Below are 23,814 nucleotides of genomic sequence, written 5' to 3'. Positions count from 1 at the left end.
ATGGGAGTCCCATTTTAAAGTTTCAGTTGTAGCAAAGACTAGAAGAACCCCAGCACTCTTCTACTAGAGGAAGAATCTAAACAGGTTAAAAGTGAAAATAATATAATCAGGAGTCATCACATACTAGCTGTTAAATCTTCCTTTGATTAGTGAAAAATCTCCTTTTGTTATTATAACAGATATAAAGCATCCAGACTCTTTGTATATAGTCTCTCCATTAAAATAGACATTTTAATCTTTGACATTAAGCCTCAAGGCTTGTCTGACAAACTGTTGCACAATTAATATTATAGTGTGAATTAGAAGGACAAAGATCAGGTTGACCATGTTTTGAACGAAATTACGCAAGTGGTATAGAGGAAGGAAGTAATTATTATCAGAATCACAGTCATTCTTCCTACAAAGTCACCATTACATTGATTATAATATTACATTGATTATAATGTGAACCCTATGTCTGTACATTTTCCTGTATTCTTTCTGGTGTGGTCACATTTATTCCAAACCCTTTCCTTTCCTCCTGACTCCTTTAAAAGAGGTCACTATGCAAGAACGGGCTGTATTTCTCTGGCAAGACCAAACAGCAGTGACAAACTGAAGGAGATCTGAGATTTCTAATGACTTTGACTAGAGCTTCTCACGTCAAGCTTTAAAGAATAAAGGGGACAAAGCTTTTATTCTGTTGATTAAGGGTTTTTTTGTACCACTTAAGGTATTTTCCCATCAACTTTTGATTTTGTAATTTGTATGGGTGGCCTTGTTGTAAAATGAGTCACTTTGTTGGTCTTCATTTAATTCAATCTAATTAGGATGTATTTTATTTGGCAAGCATCCAGTAATTAGTGACATATTTATGTAATTATTATTACTGAATATTTATAAAGTAAATACGCCTAGAAGGCAATGCATTCAGAGGCCAGAAAAGAGGTAAAGTCCGTGATTTTACTAAATGCAAAGATCGTACATACTGAGCCAAATGCAGAAAATAAATGAAACACATAATTTGACCTGTCTGGTCTGGGGAGAGAGTTTGCATCTTCTAAAATGATAGGATGTGCATACTTGGTAATCAGTGCTGATTATAGAGGGAGTGAAGATGGGCCCCTGTTTGAAGTGAGTTAATAAGCCAGCTTGTTAGCGAGAGATAAATAGAAGAACTTCAAGAAAAGGACCAGATGTCTGCTTGATGGTGTTGAAGAGAGAGAGAGCTAGTGGGGTCCTTCGAAGGTACCATGGATGGCTGCATAGTCAGGTTACAGTGAATCAACAAAGCCGCAGTAGCTCTCTACCTACATTAAGGCAGCAAAGTCAGACTGCCCCCCAGCTCGACTTAAACTGGGTTGGAGGAAGGAACGTTCACTTTGCTATAGGCTAAGGGCTAGGCACATTCTTGAGCAGTGCAACACTATAAAAGGTTTTTTTATTCATATATCCAAATCTATAATGAGAGATAAGTCAGGAATAAAGTCTTTTCTGTGGAATTTTGAATGGAGTTAGGTATTGCATTCACTAACCCTAAAAGGAGCATCAATAATGGATCACTGACTGTTGATGAAAGTACACTGCTGTATTCTATAGTGTTGGAATGTCTTGAACATGAACACTGATTTTTTTCTTCTAAGTTTCAGAATGTGATAAATGACATTATAGTTTCACATCACTTTCATAAAAACACATAAAACTGTTTGGTTTTGTCTGTGTTCTGTCAGGAAACTTTCCCTTGGTCTAGCCTAAACTTAAAGGTAACATCTAGGGTATAGGAAAGAGTAAGAAATAAGAAAGGTTTCATGTAGCCTTTTTGAACTTGTCACTCCCTAACCTTGCTTAACTCCATCGTGTCACTTTCTATAACATTTTCGTCCATTATATATGAGCCTTCTGTAAATTATACAATGTTCACCCCTATAAAGATTAAGACCTTGTGATCTAAGAACACTCTACGGGAGAGATGGGTTAAGTTCTTTGGTTAAGGAACTGTTCTGGAGGTCAGAATAGTTTTGTATAGCTTGGTTACAGGTATCCTGAATGATTTTGGACAAGTCATTTAATCACTGTGCCTGTCATTGTGCCATGCATACACTGCAGACGTTCTTTTCAAACACTCATCCGATGCTCGTATCTGACATTAATGGCTCCCGTTGGCAGCTCCCGAAGGATCGGCGAAGACTGAAATTTTCAAGAGTGCATTACAGTGTCTCTTCGGATTTTTCTGAAACTCTCAGTTAGAAAACAGAAGTTATTCTGCAGCCGAGGGAAGGAAATGGCAAAGCTCAGTTTAATGATAGCTGTAGCTAGAGCCGTGTTGTATCTTTGATACAAGCAAGATTACTAAATACACAGAAAGGTGATTTAGACTCAGTTCTACACTGTACATTCCCTTCTACAGCACTTTTATCTATCCCGCATCAAAACTTCTGTCTTGGTACTCCTATTTTCTATTTTTAAATGTGAAAAATATTATTTTAATAATTAATGAATTTTCTCATATTTTGTGCTTGTCTTCTGCTAACTTGCAAGACCAAAAGATGTATTTGCTAAAAACATTATGTAGATTTCTAATGCAGACTCTCTAGCAGAACCACTTGCTTCAAAACTTTGTACAAAGAACTTAGCTTTGTTTACACAAAAAAATTATTTTTCTTAATCTTTCTTCCTTTCTGTTTCCCAGTAAGGAAACGTGTATCTTTCTCCAAGCATCTGTTGGGTTTTTTCTGCTCTCCTTTTTCAGTATTTAAGTTTTCTTTTGTGACTATGGAGGGATTTTTGACATATTGATATGTATTCTCTGTAGCCACTGCATGCCTAGTCTCTCCTAATACTTTTATATGATCTTGCTTCATATTTTCATTGCAGCTTCTGCCTACGCACTTCATTTGTACTTTGTCAGACTCTTCGTCATGAATTAGAATACAGCAAGGCACAATTTCACTGTGATATGCAAGTTGTTCTCTTAGCACAGAAATCCATTATATATTTCTACGTTGTAACTTCTCTGGTTGATATAGAGAGATCGAATGAATAAGATGTCCTCTGTTTTGTAGCACACACGTTTCGGTTGTGACTAACAAGTATTTTACTGTCCTTGGAGATGTTCAAAAGCTGGTCCTGGGCTCTAGGTAGCTGTGCTGGAGCAGGATGGTAGGCCAGATACCTCCAGAGGTCCGTTCTAACCTCAGCCTGTCTGTGACTCTGAAAGTTCTAGAACTTCTTATGAACTGAGGCTGTAGGTTGCAGATATTTATCAATATAAGCATTGACTTTGTACTGTCTCCACAGCGGTGAGACAGAATTTGGATGTTGACGTCTTTCCCTGGCTCCTTCTTCTTTCCAAGTTATGTGTTGGGTCATGCAACATATACAGCAAACTTAGGGTCTTACAGTATGTCCCAGTCTTGAACTCTAAATGCACGTGCACTTGTGTTCCTGTAGACCTGCTTTGATTCTCAGGAATCTGACTGTGCATGCTAGTTTGGAACTTTGGATTTCTCTATGTAATGTTTACATGGTGTGCAGAAATCTTCCCAAGACTATCTGGAACGTTTCATTTGAAAACTTTGTACAATCTGTTCCACTTGATAGACAGGTAAATGTTTTTACTGAAAGTCCCTCTCTGGATGCATTTTGCTGTTCCCTGCACTTCAAATGACCATTAGTCTTCACAATGGGAGACACATCCTCACCAAGAGGTGTGCGTATAATAAGACATTATGTGTGTACTTTGGGTGTAAGACAGAGGTATAAATTACTGCCATTAATGGCCTGATGATAACAAATTGTTATTGCTATATGTAATCTGCATATGAGAATGTCTTCAAAAAGTCATTACTATGCTGCCTGTGTGCCCAGCGGCAATCTTATACCATAGCATTTCAGTTTTTCAAATTACAAAAAGCTAATATAACTCTTGATGACATTTACAAAAATTTATAATGGCACTCCTTTCAGTTCTCTCACAAAAATTATTCTGACTAAAGTTAAAGGGAGTTCTGCATATATAAGAACTGGAGGATCCGGCACTCTAAAAATGAAAGACACTTTTTTTTTTCCTTAAGTGGCACCAGCTCAAGAAAAATTTAAGTCAATTTTTTTAAAATTTATTTTCTGACTTAAAATGCCTCAGCCAGTGTAAGCCGTATTCAACTTTCAGTGCTCTTTTTCAGCAAGTACACATTCAAAATTCCTTCCCATAGTAAGTTGCTATGTCAGAGTTATAAATCCCTGAAAATCGGCGTTTTGGAATAGAAGTGCTGACAAGACCTTTATTACACCTGTACAAATAGGCAGCGTTCCAATAAAATCTGGTTGGGTTTTTTATAGTCTAGTGGTTGCTTTCTGCCACTGTATTTTGAAGTGATTGTTATAAAAAAAAATAATAGTATAATAGAAATACATTGGTACGACTGGAATTTGGCTCTGACTTTTGTAACAAAACTTCAATATGGTTGATGGGTCCAATTCCAGATTTAAAGGACTGTTGTATGATCTGTTGGTAAACTGGTTTAAATTCGTACTGTGCACACGTGTGTTCCATTCAGCACTGGAACAGAAAGGACAATTCTCATGGCATGGTGAAGTGGATGTTAAGTTGTTTAGAGCGTCATTTCAATGGCAAGAACACATCACCTTTGAAAACCAAAATGTTCCAGCTTAAGTTTTATTTTTCTTACTATGGTATTCACAGCTTACAAAAGAGGGGAGATTGAGATGAGATCTTAGAAAGAAATGTTTTGCTGTGAGGGTGGGGAGGCCCTGGCCCAGGCTGCCCAGAGCAGTGGTGGCTGCCCCATCCCTGGAGGGGTTCCAGGCCAGGTTGGATGGGGCTTGGAGCCCCTGATCCAGTGGGAGGTGTCCCTGCCCATGGCAGGGGTGGAACTGGATGCGCTTTGAGGTCCCTTCCAACTCAAATCATTCTATGATTCTACATCCTAGATATTAGAAAAAAATTCTTCACAGAAAGAGTCATTGGGCACTGGAACAGCTGCCCAGGGAGGGGGTCGAGTCACCTTCCCTGGAGGTGTTTAAGGAACGGGTGGATGAAGTGCTGAGGGACATGGTTTAGGGAGTGTTAGGAATGGTTGGACTCGATGATCCAGTGGGTCCTTTCCAACCTGGCGATTCTGTGATTCTGTGAAGTTCAAACATCTGTGATTGTCTTCTTATTCATAAAGACTCTGAACTTTTCCAGGCTCCAGTAGTAAGTCACTGAAGTAAGAACTGAGGGATGTGTGTGGAGTGAGGAAGATGAAGAACATAGGATGGAATTCATAGAAATCTTCCAACACCTACCAAAAATACTATAAATTTCCTTGAATCTGCTTGATATTTAAGTCTGCACATAAGAGAATCCCGAATCAATGTAATGTAAAACTGTAATTCTCACAGTGACCTAAGGGCATTAGATACCTATCTTTCCGTAGTTCTGCCTCCCAGACTGCTCTTGGAAGTATGCATTCATATCAAAAATAAGAATAAGAATCCATTACCCCTGAAGAGAAATACAGATGGTAAAACCTTGGGATATTTTGGCTTTTCTGTTTATCTTTGCAGCATTTTGTTGCAATCTGAAAACACAGCAAAGCACAGTTCTTGGTTCAAATGCAAAACGTAGCCATTATTTTGTCTAAACCTTATAAAACACGGTGTGACTTTCTGAAACTTTCTGGTTAAAATAACAAGATAATGGAATTAACTAGAATATGTAGATTTCAAAAATGATCCATCAGTCTATGCAAATTGCTGTGTTAATAATGTATTTTTAATGCTAAGCACATTTGACAGCCATTTCATCTCTCTTTCTAGACCACAGCTTGGCAACCTGCATTAATTCTTACATTTTACAGATGTACCATTCAATGCACATGCCATGTAGTGATGTGATCCGAATAAAGTAAAGCATGTCAAAGCAATGTGATTATTAGTAAACAAGTTTGTGGCTGGCTTGTTGAATGCAGAAGAGAAAAATGAGAGGCAAAAGCCAGCGCTGCTTTAGCATATCTTACATCTTCACTGGCCTGGATTTACTTCAGATTATGGGAGTGTCAATCATAAGTGGCACAGGGGATTCAGGAGAGATAAATGGGCACAGCATCACAGCGGGTAAGGTTAAAATCAGGTGTGTTGGGTACGGTTCAGACAGTTGTGTTAACTGTGTAGCTTAAACAGACCCAGAGCAAAAAGCTGCCTGGTTTGACTTGCCTTAAGTCCATGTAAATTAAAAAGAGAGGGAGGTACTACATCCTAATTCTTTCTCTAATTCTCTCGTTCTCTAATAACACCAGTATTGTTTCAGACTCACTGTGTGTTTTTACATCATTACTCTTTCAGCAGAGGTTTTCTGTCCTTCCTCCAATGGGTTAAAAACCGACGGTACAAAAATACAAGAGTTGCTGTAGACTGCAAGTGACCACATAGGCGTGTTTGATTATAGCTCTGCTGGACTAAAGGTCAAAGGAAAGTTTTAGAATACTTAAGAGACAATTATCTAAAGTTCAGACTTTTCCAAAGGAATAGAACTAGAAATTATACAGACTATTATCTAAAGTTCACACTTTTCAAAGGAAAAAGGTAGGAGGAAATGCTTATTCCATCTCTTTGCTGTTAATTCGTCGGGGTTTTTTTTTGTATTGTTATTATTCTGTAAAGAATTTATTTACTGTAAGGTCTGTGTAACAATAATATTGATATGATTATTCCCCTTTCCAAGAAATTTTAACGTAGGAGAATGATGTATTCTTTACATGATTAAATATTACTTTTCTTGTGATTCAAAATTCCCAGCAGCACATTTTCTTTCTGCAAAGGAATACATGACCTGGAAATGTGTTTAGCTTTTTGATTCATTGGTTGATTCAGCAATTAAACTCTTGCATAAGCTGTTATTATTTAGGCCAATTGGTAAAGGAAAAAAATAATCAAAGATATAAAATATGTGACGTTTTCCAATTCTTCTCCTCAGCAGTACATTTTCTCCCATTAAATACCTTTTTTTCCTGTGTTCTTACTGGTGTTTTAAGGGACTCCAGATAAAAATTGGTTCAGGTGTTTGCTAATGTGTCATAGGAACCTTCTGTGAATCGACATTAGATATGCCAGTGTGGCATGTGACTCACCGTGGTTCAAGGGAGACAGTTTGATCAGTCAGCTGAATTTTTATAGCACAAAAAACTTTTTTCTTTTGAACCTGATGTCGGCTATCAAATTTGATAGCAGTTATCAATCTGGTTTTTTGAAGACATCACAAAATTTTGCCTTTCATGAAAAACAGGTCAGTTTGAAATACCTATGTATGCTTCGGTGCCCATATGGTTTGGCTGTCATAAATCAGCCAAAATATACTATAAAAATGGCCTCTTTTTATCTTCAGATTACTTTATAAGCCTTCTACCGGAATAGAACTTTCATGCTTTTACCATACAGATTAGATGGAGAGATGAGTGAAAAGTGATTGTCTCTTCTCCTGCGGAGCAACTGCTGCTCAACAGGATTTTGTTTGAAATGGTCATCAAGGAAGTTCTACAATATGTGTAAAATATTACACGTGACATCATTGTGTATATCTATCTCATATCTCTCTCTCTCTCTCTCTATCTCTGTCATCTCTATCTGTATCATCTCTATCTCTATCTCTACATATCTATTTATTAACATGTATGCTTATATGATAATATATTAAAATATACATATGTATAATATTGAAGTGCTAATCAGCAGCTGTCTGAATATGACCCAGCAGTTGTCCAAGCGACCAAGAAGGCCAATGGCATCCTGGATTGGGTCAGCCATGGTGTGGCCAGTAGGAGTAGGGAAGGGATCATCCCCCTGTGCTTGGTGCTGGTGAGGCCACGCCTCAAGTTCTGTTTGCAGTTTTGGGTCCTTCACTACAAGAAAGACCTTGAGGGGCAGAAACACATCCAGAGAAGGGGAATGGAGCTGGGGAAGGGTCTGGAGAACAAATCTTATGAGGAGTGGCTGAGGGAACTGGAATTTTTTAGCCTGGAGAAGAGGAGGCTGAGCGGAGACCTCATTGCTCTCTACAACTACCTGAAAGAGGTTGTGGTGAGGTGGAAGTTATTCTCTTCTCCCAAGTAACAAGTGAAAGGATGAGAGGAGATGGGCTAAGTTGGACCAGCGGAGGTTTAGATTGGATATTGGGAAAAATTTCTTTACTGACAGCGTGATGAATCATTGGAACAGGCTGCCCAGGGCAGTGGTGGATTCTCCATCCCTAGGGGTGTTCAAAAGAAGCGCAGACACAGCACTTCAGGACATGGTTTAGTAGGCACAGTGGTGTTGGGCTGACAGTTGAAGTGGATGATCTTAGAGGTCTTTTCCAGCTTCATTGATTCTATGATTCTATATGAGTTCTCATTAAAAAAAAAAAAATATTTTGTCTGCATAAATAAATCCATGTTGAAAATATGAACTTTAATAATGAAACAGAACTGTGACACTAATACTAATGAACAAATAGGTTGTGGGGTTTTTTAACCTACTGACTGGCAAACCCCAAATTGTTCCCTTTTAATCAGGTAATCAGGTATTCCTTTAAAAAGCGTTACAGCCTAAGGCAGAAGCAAAATTATGCTGTCTTATAGAAACAAGGGTCTACCTCTCAAATCATTTGAAGGGCATTATTTTGAAAGCAAGAAACTGATGCTTCTAATTTGTACATAAGCATTGTCTGAATCATACAAATCATTTATTTCAACTCAGGTCCTGTCTATGAATAATGTTCTTTTACAAAGTGAACATGAGGGAATGCTTTGAGTTCTGGTTCTTGTGCTAGACCAGAAAGCAGGTCATGAGTACTCTTTCCCACTGCCTCTGTAACTGCAAAAATAAAAGGTTTCATACCAGTTGAGTTGACAGAGGGAAATCACATGTGGGACTATAAATAGTGAATAGTCTGGGCTGCATTCATTGGTTTTGTTTCTGCAGTGTGATGCTACCAATCTAAATATGTGCGATTTGTAAATCCTTTCACAGAAAGGTGTGTACTATTGAGAAAATATGCAAAAGTGTAGTTTCATAGAATTATAGAATAGTTTGGATTAGAAGGGACCTTAAAGATCATCCCGTTCCAACCCCCTGCCATGGGCAGGGACACCTCCCACTGGATCAGGTTGCTCCAAGCCCCATCCAACTTGGCCTTGAACGCCTCCAGGGATGGGGCAGCCACAGCTTCCCTGGGCAACCTGGGCCAGGGCCTCACCACCCTCATGGGGAAGAAATTCCTCCTTATGTTTGGTCTAAATCTGCCCCTCTCCAGTTTATCCCCATTGCCCCTTGTGCTGTCACTACAAGCCTTTGTGAAGGGTCCCATCCCCTTCAGTTATGGGAATGGTTAAGGTATGGCTTGTAGCTCATGGGGTGTATATAGAGGCTTTTTGAGAGACCTCAGCTTTTATTAGTTCCCAGTCTCTAAAATGGGGATTGGAATCTTCCCTATATTCAACCATTTCTCTGTCATTAGATTTGGATGTTGAAGAAAAGCAAAAATGCCAGTATTACTACAGATCTTTTGCAAAGGCTCTGTTTAATCTTGCAATGTCTCCAGTACCGAAGAGTAAGTGTGGCAGGAGGCACATGCATGAAGTGATAGTTATGCAAAGAGCTGAGGTGCTCTCTTAGCATTCCTCTGAATGTTCTTTTCCAGTCCATTTGCAGATGACTGCTAGCATTTCTGTGAATGTCATACATTCTGGTTTTTCTACCTAGACTTCCATAGTTTCCACTGAAACCCTGATGATAATAAGTTCATTACTCAGTTACTACAAGTTTTTCTGTGAGGATGGATGCCATTTATGAACTGAGAAAAGAAATGAATGAGCTGCCTTTGTCTTTTCATTATCAAAAAAAAAAAGCAGAGTATCCCGGTAAGGATACTCTTGCTGCTCTTCTGCTTCTGTCAAAGGACTATGTATTACAGAGAATAGACTGAAAAAATGTATACAAACCAATAGCTCTAATAAACATGAAGAAACAGTTATTTCTGTCATTCTGTTGTTTCCAGCTGTAAAGTTTCCAAGTAAAATTCTTTCTTCACATAAGTAACATATCCAGCATAGAGAACAATTTCTGCCACAAAGAGCTTAACATTAATGATTTGATCTTTCTGAGAACATTACAAAAGAGATGGGAAAAGAAAGACGAAATAAGAGCTATGTAGGTGGAAGGTTACCCAGCAGGGAAGTCCACTGATCTCCAAATATTAGAGACTGTGAGAGAATTAAAGACTCGCAATAATGTGTGCAGAGAAAATGACAGTTGGATATAAACTGGCTGTTGCTGGTTTTTACATTTGTTCTTTCGTTTTGTTGTCTGACTTAAAGTTGCAACATCCATTCTTCTGCGAAGCGGAAGATAAGAAGTTGACTCCTGCCTGCTAATTTCACATCTAGATTGATGTTGCCATTAAAGTCACTCGTGTCCAGCAAATTCAAAATGAGCTTTGTATTAAAAATATCACATGTACTTTTTTTTCAAAATCTTTCATCCAAGAACCTCAAAAGAGATCAAAGAGTCTGGAGAACAGTTGGGAATCTGCAAGAAGCACTTGGCCCTGTGGTAAGCATGTCCTTGGTTGTGGTATTTCAAACCGCCTTTGTCTACAAATCATACTGGATATCTTGTAAAGACCCTCTGCATTGTCATCCTTTCTTCCAGCTGTGAGGGAGATATTCTCATAACAGTCTCTTTCGGGGTTGTTTCAGAAAGCTGCTTGTAAACTTCAGAAAGTGAGAGTCATCCAGTGATCTAAATGACTGATTTGGTTTTATGATTAAAACAGGTAGAAATGAGATCCAGATATAAATCGTAGTTATGTATTCCTGCACCTTGCACTGATGCAAAAATTCACAATGAGTTAAGGCAATTACTAAGACCACTTATCTTGCACTGTTCCTCAAGCCTGCAGGATGGTATAGCTCCTACTCCATCCTATGTAGTTAGTACATCATCAGTGAAATGGCATTTAATAGAACTCTGGCATTTCAATGAACTTCTTCAATCCTCTCCCCACACAGAAGGGTATGGAATTCAGGGAGGCTCATTTTGATTGAGAATGTCAAAGGACCTCCTGAATATAGAATCACAGATTCATAGAAACATCATAGAATCATAGAATAGTTTGGATTGGAAGGGACCTTAAGGATCATCCAGTTCCAACCCCCGGCCATGGGCAGGGACACCTCCCACTGGCTCAGGCTGCCCAAGGTCCATCCAACCTGGCCTGGAACCCCTCCAGGGATGGGGCAGCCACCACTGCTCTGGGCAACCTGGGCCAGGGCCTCACCACTCTCATGGTGAAGAGATTCCTCCTTATGTCCAGTCTAAATCTGCCCCTCTCCAGTTTATCCCCATTGCCCCTGGTCCTATCACTCCAAGCCTTTGTAAACAGTCTCTCCACAGCTTTCTTGTAGCCCCTTCAGGTACTGGGAGGTAAAGACCTCTGTTAAAGGCCTCTGTTCTCAACCCGTGGCGGGTAACCTCAGCGCTTTATGAACAGAGAGGGGTTCTTTTGTTCTGCATGTAGTTTTCCTTGTTTTGCTAAAAGTAAAATGAGTAAATAAATAACCTGCACAGCGCTATAATGAAAGATCAGTGGGTTAATTGGAAAGATGAGTGGGAAGTGATTGTCCCCTCTCCTGTGGAGCACCTGCTGCCAAGATAATTCATGTATCAGTGCTGGAGGTTGTTCCTGGAGGAGATTCCTGCTGTTTTGTCAGGTACGGGTAAGGGGAATGTCCACAGAGAGGAGAAAGCAAATCGGATAAATTGAGTTTATTGCTAATCAGCTGCTAGGATTTATTTTCAAGTTGTAGCAACCAGCTAAAACGTCAGTTAGAGAGTCATTGTTCTTCACTCGAGTCACATCTCCAGCAACACCAAGGTATGTTTTAGGCCTTTGCAAGGGAGAGGATGGAATTTGTTGCTAAACAAAATTCCCAAGGCAAAAGTGAGTACTTGCCGTCCATTGGCAAAACAATTCAGTCATTTCATTTTGCTTTTCCTATTGACTGCTTCTGACTGCCAGTTTCTTTCCAGGCACAACAAATTCCAACTTTTATCTAATACAGCAGTTTTTAACACAAAAAAATCACATCTGTAAACAAGGAAAGGTTATTCTCTTCTCTCTTTGTCTTGCATCTCTTCTTAAGTAGTGCTAACTGTTCAGCCGTTACCTCTTTTACACTTAAATACTTCAGGTAAATGTCCCAAATATTTTACATATCTTTTACATTATATCATTTCTTTTGAGCTTGAACTGATAACCCCTCCTGGCACCAACTAGTTTCTTATGCTCAGCATAGCTTCAGTGATTGGTAGAAATGGACAATTTACTTTCACCATCCCTCTTCCTTCCTCTCCCTTTTCTGCCCTCTTCTATTTGTCTTTTTATAGCACTCATCCATTTTTATTTTGTCTTAGTCTCTGATTCTGGCTTATTAGAATTTTCTGAACCAGGCAGAGTAACAGTGAATGTGTCAGAGAGATGGGAGGGATCTGAAGCTGCCACCAGCAAGAGCAGCTTCTGTGTCTCATCTCTTCCTAAAGCAGATGCCTTACCTCTTTTGCATATCTGTAAAGGGCAGGGATGCTGGGGGTCAGCGTATCCATCCTATATTGGACAGATCAGGACTCTACCAGACTTATAGGAAGGAACAGGCTGTACCGGTACCAATTTCTAGAGCACAAGAATTCACTGTGTAATATAACTCTTGTTTCCAGAGTTCTGAATAAGTGACTACAGATGTGACATTTCTGAGTGGGATTTGTCTCAAAGACAGAGCTAGAAATTGAGCCCCACATAATTTTTTCTCCTTTGTGAGGTTAGAGAAAAAGAATTAAGGATGCAGCTCATGCTGAGATTTTTTAATTTTGCAGGAGAAAGTCAAATAGATAAATTTATTTTTCAATATTTGACAAGAATGCTATCAGATTAAAAAAAAGGTGCCTTTCACACATTACAGTAGGTGTGGTAGTCACTTCTACTTTGGTAAAGCTGTACACACTAATATTCAGTATTATTTTACTAGCATAACATTTCCCTTTGTTCCTTGCAGTTCAGCTAAAGAGCAAGTACAGTACTGAAAGTGGCTTAACTTGCACACGTTTAAATCTCTGACACATTCAACCAAGGGGAAGGAGTGCAGTGTTTCTTTAATTCTAAATGTGTGCTAATTGTTGACTTAAAACACACTTGACTCTTCCGCTGCATCAGTGTGCTGCGTCAATGTGGCACATGTACCGCTGGGTATCCTGAAGGAGTTTGGTCCTATTTGAGTTGTCAGAATTCTTAAGAGATTATACCTGAAATTTATCTTCAGTAAACACATATGCTTCCTTTAATTTTAAAAAGGGCACAAGGAAGGACTGGAGTATTTGTTTAGCTCCAGGGTGCCATCAGTTTTGATGTGACTGTTTCCGACTTGAATAGGTAAAAATATCAGGATTTCCAGAAAGAAAAACCATTAGGAATCCTTTTTGTTCTGCAAAGGCATATTTATGTTTATTTACTATAGTTATGCTGCTTTGTAAAGTAGTTAATTTTTAGGTTGATCTTCATGTGCTTCATACTCTAAATGCTATGAAAAATGCTGAGATGCTTGCATACTCTGCAATATAAATTATATTAAGTATTCTTTAGGCTGCGTGAATGAGATTGGTAGATGATTCCACCATGAAATGGGTACAATAAGACTGCAAGATCAACAGCCCTGAACTTCAGGAGGAGCCTAATTGAAGTTCAGTTTCTTAGTCTCTGAATGGGAGCACAAGCCTTCTTTGTTCATTTGGTAGAAACAATTACTCCACGTGCTTAAATATCAAATAATCTTTCTTAATCTTTTATTTTATGGCAGTAATGAATTAACTATAGGAGTTATCTGCTGATGGGTATCTTGATGTAGCTTTCAAGACATGATAAGGTTTAGTAATGTTTTTTTCTGTTATCATTATGCTCCTTAACTACCTTTCTTCCTTATTAATCTGCCTCCTTATGAAGGAGGACTTCAAGAATAAAATACTGCATTCTGAACTTATTTATTTGGATGTGAAAAAATGCCTTTACAGTAATTACATTGTGAATATTTTCCCCTTCTTCCTTCTCTGCATTTTCCTCTGGCTTTTGAACTTCATGAACTGTCAGCTATCTCAAGTGAACAGGGGTCATTTATGGTGGGACAGTGATACACACTGCACAGACACCATGGACTGCCAGAAAAGTTTCTGGTCAACACAGTACAAATTAAAGATTTCTAAACCATTTCATGTTTTCTAGTGAGTACCTCAAGTTAAGGTTCACCTCGAGTGAGTACAAGATCAAAGTAGATGCAAAGCTTTCTTACTATCTCTTTATTAATGTGCATACCCGTGTTGTCACGCGCTTCAGGTACCGGTTTTGGTTTAAACTCAAGAATCAGGTCCTTGTTCTATTTGTCCTATGAACACTGCCCATCTTCCAAGTCACCTTTTCCTTACGCGTACTACAGAATTCTCGGTGATTTCTTTTCTTCCATGAAATGGCATTTAGTGATTGCATGTGCCCATTTTATAGAATAAAGTATCAGGAAGCTTAATTTGTTCATGGTACTTCAGGAATATTAACTTTGGTAGCACAGGGGAAGAGAGGTTAATGAAAGGAGCTACAGTCGCCTTCTCTTGAATATGATGTGCAGCTTTATTTTTAAATCAGCATTGGATTCCTCAGTAACGCACATTCCTATTCTGTGTGCGTCGGAACCTTTCTGTTAACATATGGTGTTATTTGTGATGAAAGAACATAAAACCCAAACCAGTACAAGTCGATGTGTACTCTGTTAGTATGTAGCTCATAATACTGAATTAATTTTTATTTATTCCACGAAATAAAGCAGTTACAAGCTAAAGTGAATATTGAAGTCTGCAAATGAATGAAAGCGGTTTGCATATTTGACATGCTCGCTAATCATGGTTTGTACCTGGGCATTCTGGCACGTACAGGATCATTGATATTTGATAGCAGTGTGTTGTTAAATGGCTAGAATCTATAATTCTTACAACTATGGACAATAGAATCGATATGATTACCCTAAGTAAAATCAACTTGTAATCATTTTGATGGTGAACTGAGAACTGAGTGACCACGAGAGGTTTAACTGTGTAACTTTATGTCTGGGTAGGATGCCCTATAGGCAGATGCCTTTATATGTTTGTAAAATTAATATTGCATGTGTGTGCAGAGGTGAGAATGTCCTAGGCTCATTTCCTCTGTCTGCCTTCAAAGAAGGCACATCATGGTTTGGTTTGCTTTTTCCGTTTTCCTCATTGTAGCCTGATAAATGTTTAGATTGCTGAAAATTAGTCCTACAGCTTTTAGTACATTCAGCTTTTCTTTTGTTTGTCTTCGTATTGCTCATTAGTATAAAAGAACCTTTCTTACCAGGGCAAAATATTATACAATTTGCACTCATAACACACGGAACGTTTGTTTTTATCGATGAATATGCTTTATTAAGTTTGAGTTATTTTAACATTTCATTTCTCTCTTTGTTGAACTGGTTGACTTTTTATGACTGTGTGACTTGAAAAACAGCTATGAATTATGACAAGCAGACATCTGTAAGGATTTATGCAGAGAAGAAAATGAGGGGTTGCCATTACAATTGTACCATGTGACACAAGAAAATGTATCTGTTGCACTTACTCATTCGGGGTGTGGACAATCAGACAAAAAAGGGAAGATCTGTTTGTCACATGCTGCTGGTGTGATGAGTACAATAAAGTGCATATGTGTTTGTGTAGAAGTTTTCTGAATGCATTAAGAAAAAGCTGTGAGTTTAGCAGTTATTCTGTTTTTCCCCTTTTCAGATAATACTCTCAGCATATTGGCAAAACATAGTGGATTCAGCCGGCAGAAACAAGAAGTATATCTACTGCCAATCGTGATCAGTGATAGTGGGAATCCTCCCATGAGCAGCACCAGCACCCTCACTATTCGAGTCTGTGGTTGCAGCAGTGAAGGCATCGTCCAGTCTTGTAACGTTGAAGCCTACGTTCTTCCTATCGGACTCAGTATGGGAGCCCTCATTGCGATATTAGCGTGCATCATTTTGCTGCTAGGTATGTATCCGTTTCATAGCCTGGTGTTCCAAATTTTTCTGATTCCTGGGTGGTTGTATGTATGAATAGAAGTCACCTAGAAGAACCTAATAGAATGTAATGTGCAGCAGTACCAGGAGACCTGTCAGAACTGCATCCCGACTGAACAAAAGCATGTAAAGCAGTCTCAATCTGAAGTGGTCCTGCCCACGTGGTCCATAATAAACAGGTATGGGATGTGAACACAAAAATCCAGTTGGGTATGTTAAGCAGCAAGGTGAACACAGCATATACTGCACAGGATGGAAAACGTGTTTGCTGTATCTTCTAAGACTTGTATGAGTTTATTCTGGATTGTAAGGGCACATGAGAAAATGCAGCTTCACAAGATAAAAAGCACTGTATATTTTAATAAAGTATACAAAGTTTGTATACGACATCAAGCAAGTGAGGGAGAGAACAGTGAAGGAAGAGGCCTATTTCTGTGCCTTGAAGCTTCACTTTGTAACTGAGATTTACACCAGTAACTGTGATCTCAGCATTAAGCCACAAAAACAAGTGTAGCCAATTTAGTGCTTTTTCCTCATCTGTCCATGATTCTGAAGCTGATTTGTCTAAGCTCTTTCTTTTTCCCTTACTGTCTCACTCTCTATTTGACTATATGTGAGTCGTTCGAAACACGTAAAGAAAAAAAATATACCAATTTCCTGTTGTCATCAAGGCTATGTTTACAGAACAAAAAAGCCTCTGATTTTGGAAAACTCCAGCCATGATATAGATCATTATAGACTAGTATTCAGTGAATGGTGATACCTTGGCTGCACTAGGTTTGTAACTTTTCCAAAGGCAAAGGTTGTCTTAATTTGAGGCAATGAAAGTATGCAAAACAATATTGTTTATATAAACCGAGCTTCAGGCGTAGATGTGAGCTGATAATACAAGACTAACCAGAGCTTCTGACCAAATTTTCATCACTTGAATGGTGTGGAAGTTACAGGTGTGTTAGCTTTTCAGTACCCTTATTACTCTTATATTCACAAAAAGCAACCTATCACCTTCCACACTTGTGCTTAACATGTAATGCTTTGACTGGAAACAACCTAATCAGCCTGTGATGCTTTCTTTGCAGTCATTGTGGTGCTGTTTGTAACACTAAGAAGACATAAGAATGAGCCGCTAATCATTAAAGATGATGAAGATGTGAGGGAAAATATTATTCGCTATGATGATGAAGGAGGTGGAGAAGAAGATACAGAAGCTTTTGACATTGCGACTTTGCAAAACCCAGATGGAATTAACGGATTTTTGCCTCGCAAGGATATTAAGCCTGATCTTCAATTTATGCCCAGGCAAGGTCTTGCACCTGTTCCTAATGGTGTTGATGTTGATGAATTTATTAATGTAAGGCTTCATGAAGCCGATAATGATCCCACGGCTCCACCATATGACTCTATCCAGATTTATGGCTATGAAGGAAGAGGGTCAGCAGCTGGTTCCCTTAGCTCATTGGAGTCCTCTACATCAGACTCAGATCAGAATTTTGACTACCTCAGTGAATGGGGTCCTCGCTTTAAAAGACTTGGAGAACTTTACTCAGTTGGAGAAAGTGACAAAGAAACTTGACAGTGGATTACAAACTTCTTCACTGTTGACTTAATGATCATGTAATATTCTAGGGCCACTGCTGTTAGTTAAAACTAATGTGGCTTTTTGTTTTAGAGGCAAGTTTAGCGCCAGTCATCTATAAAATCAACTACATTGTAATGTTGAACCAAAAAAAAAAAAGTATATGTTAGGAGGTTAAGTCTTGTGGAGTGTGAAGTAAAGTATGTGGAGTGTCTAGAAGTCTTTGGATATTTGATATTCACTTGACCACTCTGAAGATGGAGATTTGGGTCTTTGATTATCTTCAGTGAATTGAAAAGAACAAAAAGAAATTGGTGCTTTTTTAGAAAATGGACTTGCAGGGATTTTGCTGTTGAACAGTAGCTCCTGCCAGTACGTGTAAAGCTAACGGTTTGTTTCTGCATTGCCAACAAAGATCCCGCCACAGAAATGTTAAAAGCAATATCTTGGTCTTCTTAGCAATGCTGAATAGGAATAGCATTGTAAATTCCTACTGGCTTCTACTGTGCAGTGACCATACATTGTACATACAGTAATTGTTGGCCACGTAACCACAGACTGAATATCGTCTTTAAATATTGTGTCAAGCCTTAAAATATTCACATGTTCTTAATCCATTCCAGTGATGGGTAATAAATTCTACCAATGTGCAAAGATTCAGAGGCAGGGCTGCAGACCCTTGCTTGACAAAAGGATCTTTTTTTCTAGAAGAAGGATCAATCCTGTGCTTCGTCTTCTGAAAGAAAAAACTGTGAAAGGGCATGGACCTACACATATGAAAGAATTGCTGATTTTATTGCTAAAGATCGAATTTATTTGTTTAATCTTTGAAATAAATATTTTGTTGATGTCCATTACTGCTTTTATTTATTAAGACTGATAATCTATAGAGTAAGATTACAAAGAAAGCTAAATTATATCCGTTACTTTTTTTTTCTATATATAATGAATGTTTATTACTTGTACATTTTGAGAAGAATAATGACGAACTATTGCAGGTTAAAGCAGTAGCCTATCCATTTGCAGTAGCTGGATTTTAAGAGAATGCTGGCAGGAATAAAACTTTCCCAGAGAAAACTTTTGACAGTTTTATATCTTCTTCATAAATCTAGTACCTGGTGTTTTTAATGCAAGCACAAACAGCTGGAAGTAAACTGGTTCATGTGAATATTTAAACTATAGACTTTTAGAAATCCACACATACCACAGTACAGTAAAAAAACATGCTTATAGTTCTCCACTGTATTAGAGCAGGAACCAGTGTGTACATAATTTTACTGCTTATGTTATTAGCATTTCTTTTCTATAATATTCATAGTGATGCACCAGGGCTCTTGCACACAGAGAAAGAACAACACTAGAAGCTGCAAGCATACTCAATTTGTAATGCAAACTTGCCATTTAGAAGTAGCAATTGTATAATAAGACTACGTATTACATGCAAATCATTTTAATTTTCTACTTTGTTTTGAAGCTATATTATTGTTTGTTTATTTACTCCATGTATTGTATTCAGAGAAACTCCTGTATTGTTTCCTACTTTGTGAAATATATTTTTATAAATACTTTTCTTGTTATTGCTTTTCTTTCAGTTTTACCTGTTCACTGCAGAAAGAGATCTTCCTGAACGACTTCATCGTTTGTTGAGGAACGTAGTCCTTCAAAAGCATTTATTTGTTAGTTGAACGCAGTCAAAATAAAAAAGGGATAATGTTTGCACAATTTTTGACAGCGTTTGCAGAATTAGCTCTGCAGCAGCCTCTGACCGCAGGAGTTACGTGTGTCTATTTCACCACACCATGCTGAAAAATAACCTTACCCTTTTTTTTAGTTAAAGTATTGCTAGTAAAAACAATCCTCCCTCTTTAAGCTCCTCGTTAAAGTTGGTTCTGTGAACAAAGACGTCTTCGTACATCACCCCCAGTTTTGCCTGTATTTCAAAGTGGAAACATTTACTTCGCTTTAGCAGTGGCCTGGCTGCGTTTAATGACTGCGATTTCCAGACAACTAATATGCTAACACCGCTTCTATATGTATTATGAAGATTTTATTTAAATTAATGAAATATCCAATTCATTTAAATTGCCCAGCATCGAAAAAGAAATGCCTCTGAATAACTTTATCTAGCAATTTTCTTAATACTATAAAATAAAGAGTGAAGTCATCTAAAGATAGAAAAGAAGTAGTCATCAAGATTTCAATGAAATAAAACTTATTTATATAACAGTGTAATAATGGCCAAACAGGTTCTCACTAGTCACTGAAACCAAGTGCCAGGATTCTGAATTGCCATGCTGAATCTTATAGTAGTGTAAGTGGAAAAGTCCGATTTGAAACTTAAACTGAGGCAATTTCTAGTCTACATCCCATTCCTGGGAGCAAAGGAAGGTGCTGCGAGATATGGATCATATTATTGTCTATAGGCACATAAGCGTTTAGGGCAAGCAGCTCTGACTGTGAATTATAGCATATACTGTAGAGTTTTGCAAAGCTCTTTTGTAGGAAAACTCACAAATGGATAACCTTCTGATTGCCTTTTTGATTGAAAGTTCCATCTGAGACCAAGACAGTAATAAGATTTCAAGGAAAAAAAATCCCATCACTGGGACTGTAGGAGAGGCAAAGCATGACAGAAATCTCATCATTGTCAGTTAAAAAGAGCTGGTAGCTACCACTGGTAGGCGTAGCTGTAAATTGTGTGTTTATACAGGTTTTAAACATGAATATTTACAACGCAAAGGGGAGAAAAATTAATGAAGTTGTGATTGGTCAGTAGCTATTTCTCAAAGTCTGCACAACCCCACCAGAAAGAAATTATTCATTCTGCAAATTCCATGTGATTTGAATATACAATTTATACCAATACATGGTAAAGGGTTAATTGTTGATCATGCAGTTTTACAATATTTGTTTCTTATTTTGACAATGAAATTAATTCGGTATAAAATTGTTTTGGATAATGATGGTATTTAGGGGGATTAGAATCATATCATTCGACATTTCACATCTAGATTTAGACATATTATCAACATTCTTTTTAAGCATGTAAAACGGTAATTCATCTTTTTCAACAACATTTAATTAGCAATTGACTCATTGTAAGTGACAAGGAAAATGCATTAAATTAGAATTATTAATACTGATAAATTTGAGAATTAAATTCTCAAACCCTTACAAGTGCCAAGCCCTCTAGAGTCCCATCGATTCTGGCTTGCCTTCACCTCGCTGTGTCTCATACTCATTTGTCAGAACTGCTAAAGTAAGTCATCCTACACATAAAAAGCTTGAATTCTAAATTTTTGGCCTGGGCATTGTCCAGACCCAAAATTCAGCTTCGTAGTTTCAATACGCAAGTACTGTGAAATGAATGTGTGTACATGTTTGCTAATTATAACTCTAATGACTAAAGGTCTTCAGCGTGTTCTGCCTTTTACAGTAACCGAACGCATGTGCTATTTGTGTGCTGCTGCGACCTTGAGATCATGGAAAGCTCATTTAGAAACAATGCATTTTTCACCCGGTATCATTTTTACCTTTTTGTCTATGATGAATTCAAAATGACTGTGAAATACACAGCAGAGAAAATGGCTGAAGATTTTCATTTAAATCAGCAGTTGCTGATCACGGGAGAAACATTTAACACTATGGCAACTCCAAATACCATCAACTATGTCGCAGCGCAGCACTAACAATTCTCAATCTGGAGAACAGACAGGATGTCTGCAGAACTGTGTGTTTGAAATAACTGTATTTGTACAGCTCTGCTAGAGGTGGATATGCTGATTTTAATACACAGAGAAAAATATGTCAGCTGTACTGTATCCCTGCGGTTGCAGGTACATATGTATATGTGTGGTGATTTTTTTTTAGTCGTGTGCATGGTCATTGAGTTCTAGAAATGAATAAAGGGGCTTAGAAAGCTTCTCCAAGGTCTGTCGAGCTGTAGGAAGCCTTGACAGGTAGTCTGTTTCTGTATCTGATTTTCTTGGGATATAATTTCAGCCTCCATTGAGCTATTTTACCGTTTCTCTCCTTTTCCCCGCCCCTCTCTCCACCAGTTCACCATCCAGCTATAATGCTGTGAACATGGTGTTGGGGAATATGGTCATTAAGAGTACAGAACTCTTTTTCAGCTGCTACGTTCAGTGAGTGGAAACAAGCAGGTAGGCCGGCATTCTTAAGTTCAGCAAGGTCTCTTCTCTCTTCTCGTCTTATTTGTGTTTCAAAAAGCCAAAGCAAAACCAAACAACAAAAGACCCAACAAACAACTGTGTGCAAGTGGCTCACTTTTCCCATATAGCCAGAGGACTGTATTGTTACCTGAACGAGTTCAAGTGCTGCATAGAAAACATGAAAAGCATGACTAGAAACAATACAAAAACCTATCATAAGAAGACTTCTAGTGAGCAGTCTGGGTTATTTATACCAAAGGACTGTTTCTGTGTTTTAAATTACACAGAAAAATCTAAAGCAAATGACGGTGGTTTTTAGTCAATAGAAAAAAATATTCAGTAGCCGCACACATTCACAGGAATTTCTGCTGAAGAGAAGTGAAAGGAGGTTACTTAAAGCAATTATTTGTCAGATTTGGAAAGTTCTTAGCAGTGGCAGGATGTCCTAGTAAATTAAAGCTTAGTACATGGAGTGGGGGGGGGGGGAAATTGGAGTATTGACCATTATTAGAGTTAACTTTCAGAGTGCCGCAGGTGTCAGCAGCAGCAAAGAGAGTATTGACGGAGAGAGCAGTGGAAGGTTTCTGTAATCCATGGTTCACATGAGTTGGGCTTGCATTATTTCTGCATTTGTACACTATTTGTGCTGGATAATATCCTGGCTTTGCAGAAGGTGGAAACCAATTTAACTTGCTGTGTAATTCACTGTGATGGGTTCTGTAATCACACTGCAAAATTAGTCTAGCTGCTGTATAATACAATACTGATACTGGCTTATGCGCTGCACCAGTCCCTCTCCAAATAATGTCATAGTATTCTAAACGAGAAAATATAAAAACTCTGACAATGCTTTTTGTGCAACTGCAACTAAGACATCTTCCGAAACCGCTAATGAAAGCAAGCTGAAGCTCAGAGTTTCTGGCAGAGCCTTGTAAATGTGCTCATTAACATTGCAACACAACTATTCCTTCTTTTTCCTCCTCCTACCCCCTCCCACGCTGCAAAAATTAAACCAGGGAAATGAACAAAATGAAAATTTCACCCTTCTCTTCAGAGGGGATATGTAATAATTTACAAAATTCCCTTTCTTCTCTTCCCACTATTTCAGATGCCTGCATGAATGAAGTCTGTGTGATGATGACAGGCAGACAGGAGGGATGAGTAGAGGTTACCTGTTTCATTACGTGAATGGAGAAAGCATTTATGGTATGAGGGCAGTAGTACCATCTCCTCAAAGCCTTGTCAAGATAAAAACCTTGCAGATGTTCCTCTAGAGAGTTCCCGTCACGCCACATATATCCAAGGAAAGATCTTCCTCGATGTATACAAAATAGAGCTGAGCACTCTCAACGAACCGCCTAAAGTCCAACAGTGCCATCTCAAATTCCTGTTCATCAAGCGAACACAGCCTGGCTCTTCTGTGGTCGATACCTACATCCAGGAACACTCCATGGTGCTTAGGAACACACAGAGTGTTTCTTTACTGATGTGAAAAGGTCTGATTTGTGAAGTTGGGAATAAACAGCCAGTAAGACAGAAGGCAGGTAGCATCGTCAATGTTAAAAGGACAGATGGTTCTGGAATCATCTTGTATCTTATTTGGGGCTGTGTGTTGTCTAAGTCCAACCTGGATTGTTTACCTTCAAATTATTTTTTTAACAGTAATACAGTCAATTCCCCGCTCTTCATTGCAGATGGGTTTCTGAAATATAAAACGGGCCTTATGTTTTGGGGAGGGGAGGAGGGGGGGAGGATGTTATTATTATCTCTGTCTCGGTTAATGGAACTTTCACCGATGGTGGCATCAGCACCATTCATTCCAGATTTCACTAGCTGGGAGTTTTAACATTTAATATGAAAATAAAAGATGTTTCAGCCACATATGCGATCACTTTTGGGCTCATTTTCTACCACGTTGGTACACCTGTATTCATGT

General features: G+C 38.4%; 1 protein-coding gene across 3 annotated transcripts in view; it reads left to right on the top strand.

Annotated features, from left to right (window-relative positions):
* Nucleotides 1-23,614, top strand: part of CDH8 (cadherin 8) — a 226,884-nt gene extending 203,270 nt beyond the window's left edge. For 2 of the 3 annotated variants that reach the window (XM_054078923.1, XM_054078924.1), the window contains exons 12-13: nt 15,850-16,101; nt 17,210-19,253. In XM_054078923.1, the coding sequence (XP_053934898.1) occupies nt 15,850-16,101; nt 17,210-17,703 (746 nt within the window). In that variant the 3' untranslated portion in view covers nt 17,704-19,253. Of the gene's footprint in view, nt 1-15,849; nt 16,102-17,209; nt 19,254-19,298 lie in introns of those variants that run through there. The other variant, XM_054078926.1, reaches the window with a different exon arrangement.
* Nucleotides 23,615-23,814: the final 200 nt, after the last annotated feature.

The sequence above is a fragment of the Cuculus canorus genome, chromosome 13, assembly GCF_017976375.1.
Source record: "Cuculus canorus isolate bCucCan1 chromosome 13, bCucCan1.pri, whole genome shotgun sequence".
Lineage (NCBI taxonomy): Eukaryota > Metazoa > Chordata > Aves > Cuculiformes > Cuculidae > Cuculus > Cuculus canorus.
The sequence above is the reverse complement of the archived record's forward strand: the minus strand, read 5'-3'. Positions and strand labels throughout refer to the sequence as shown.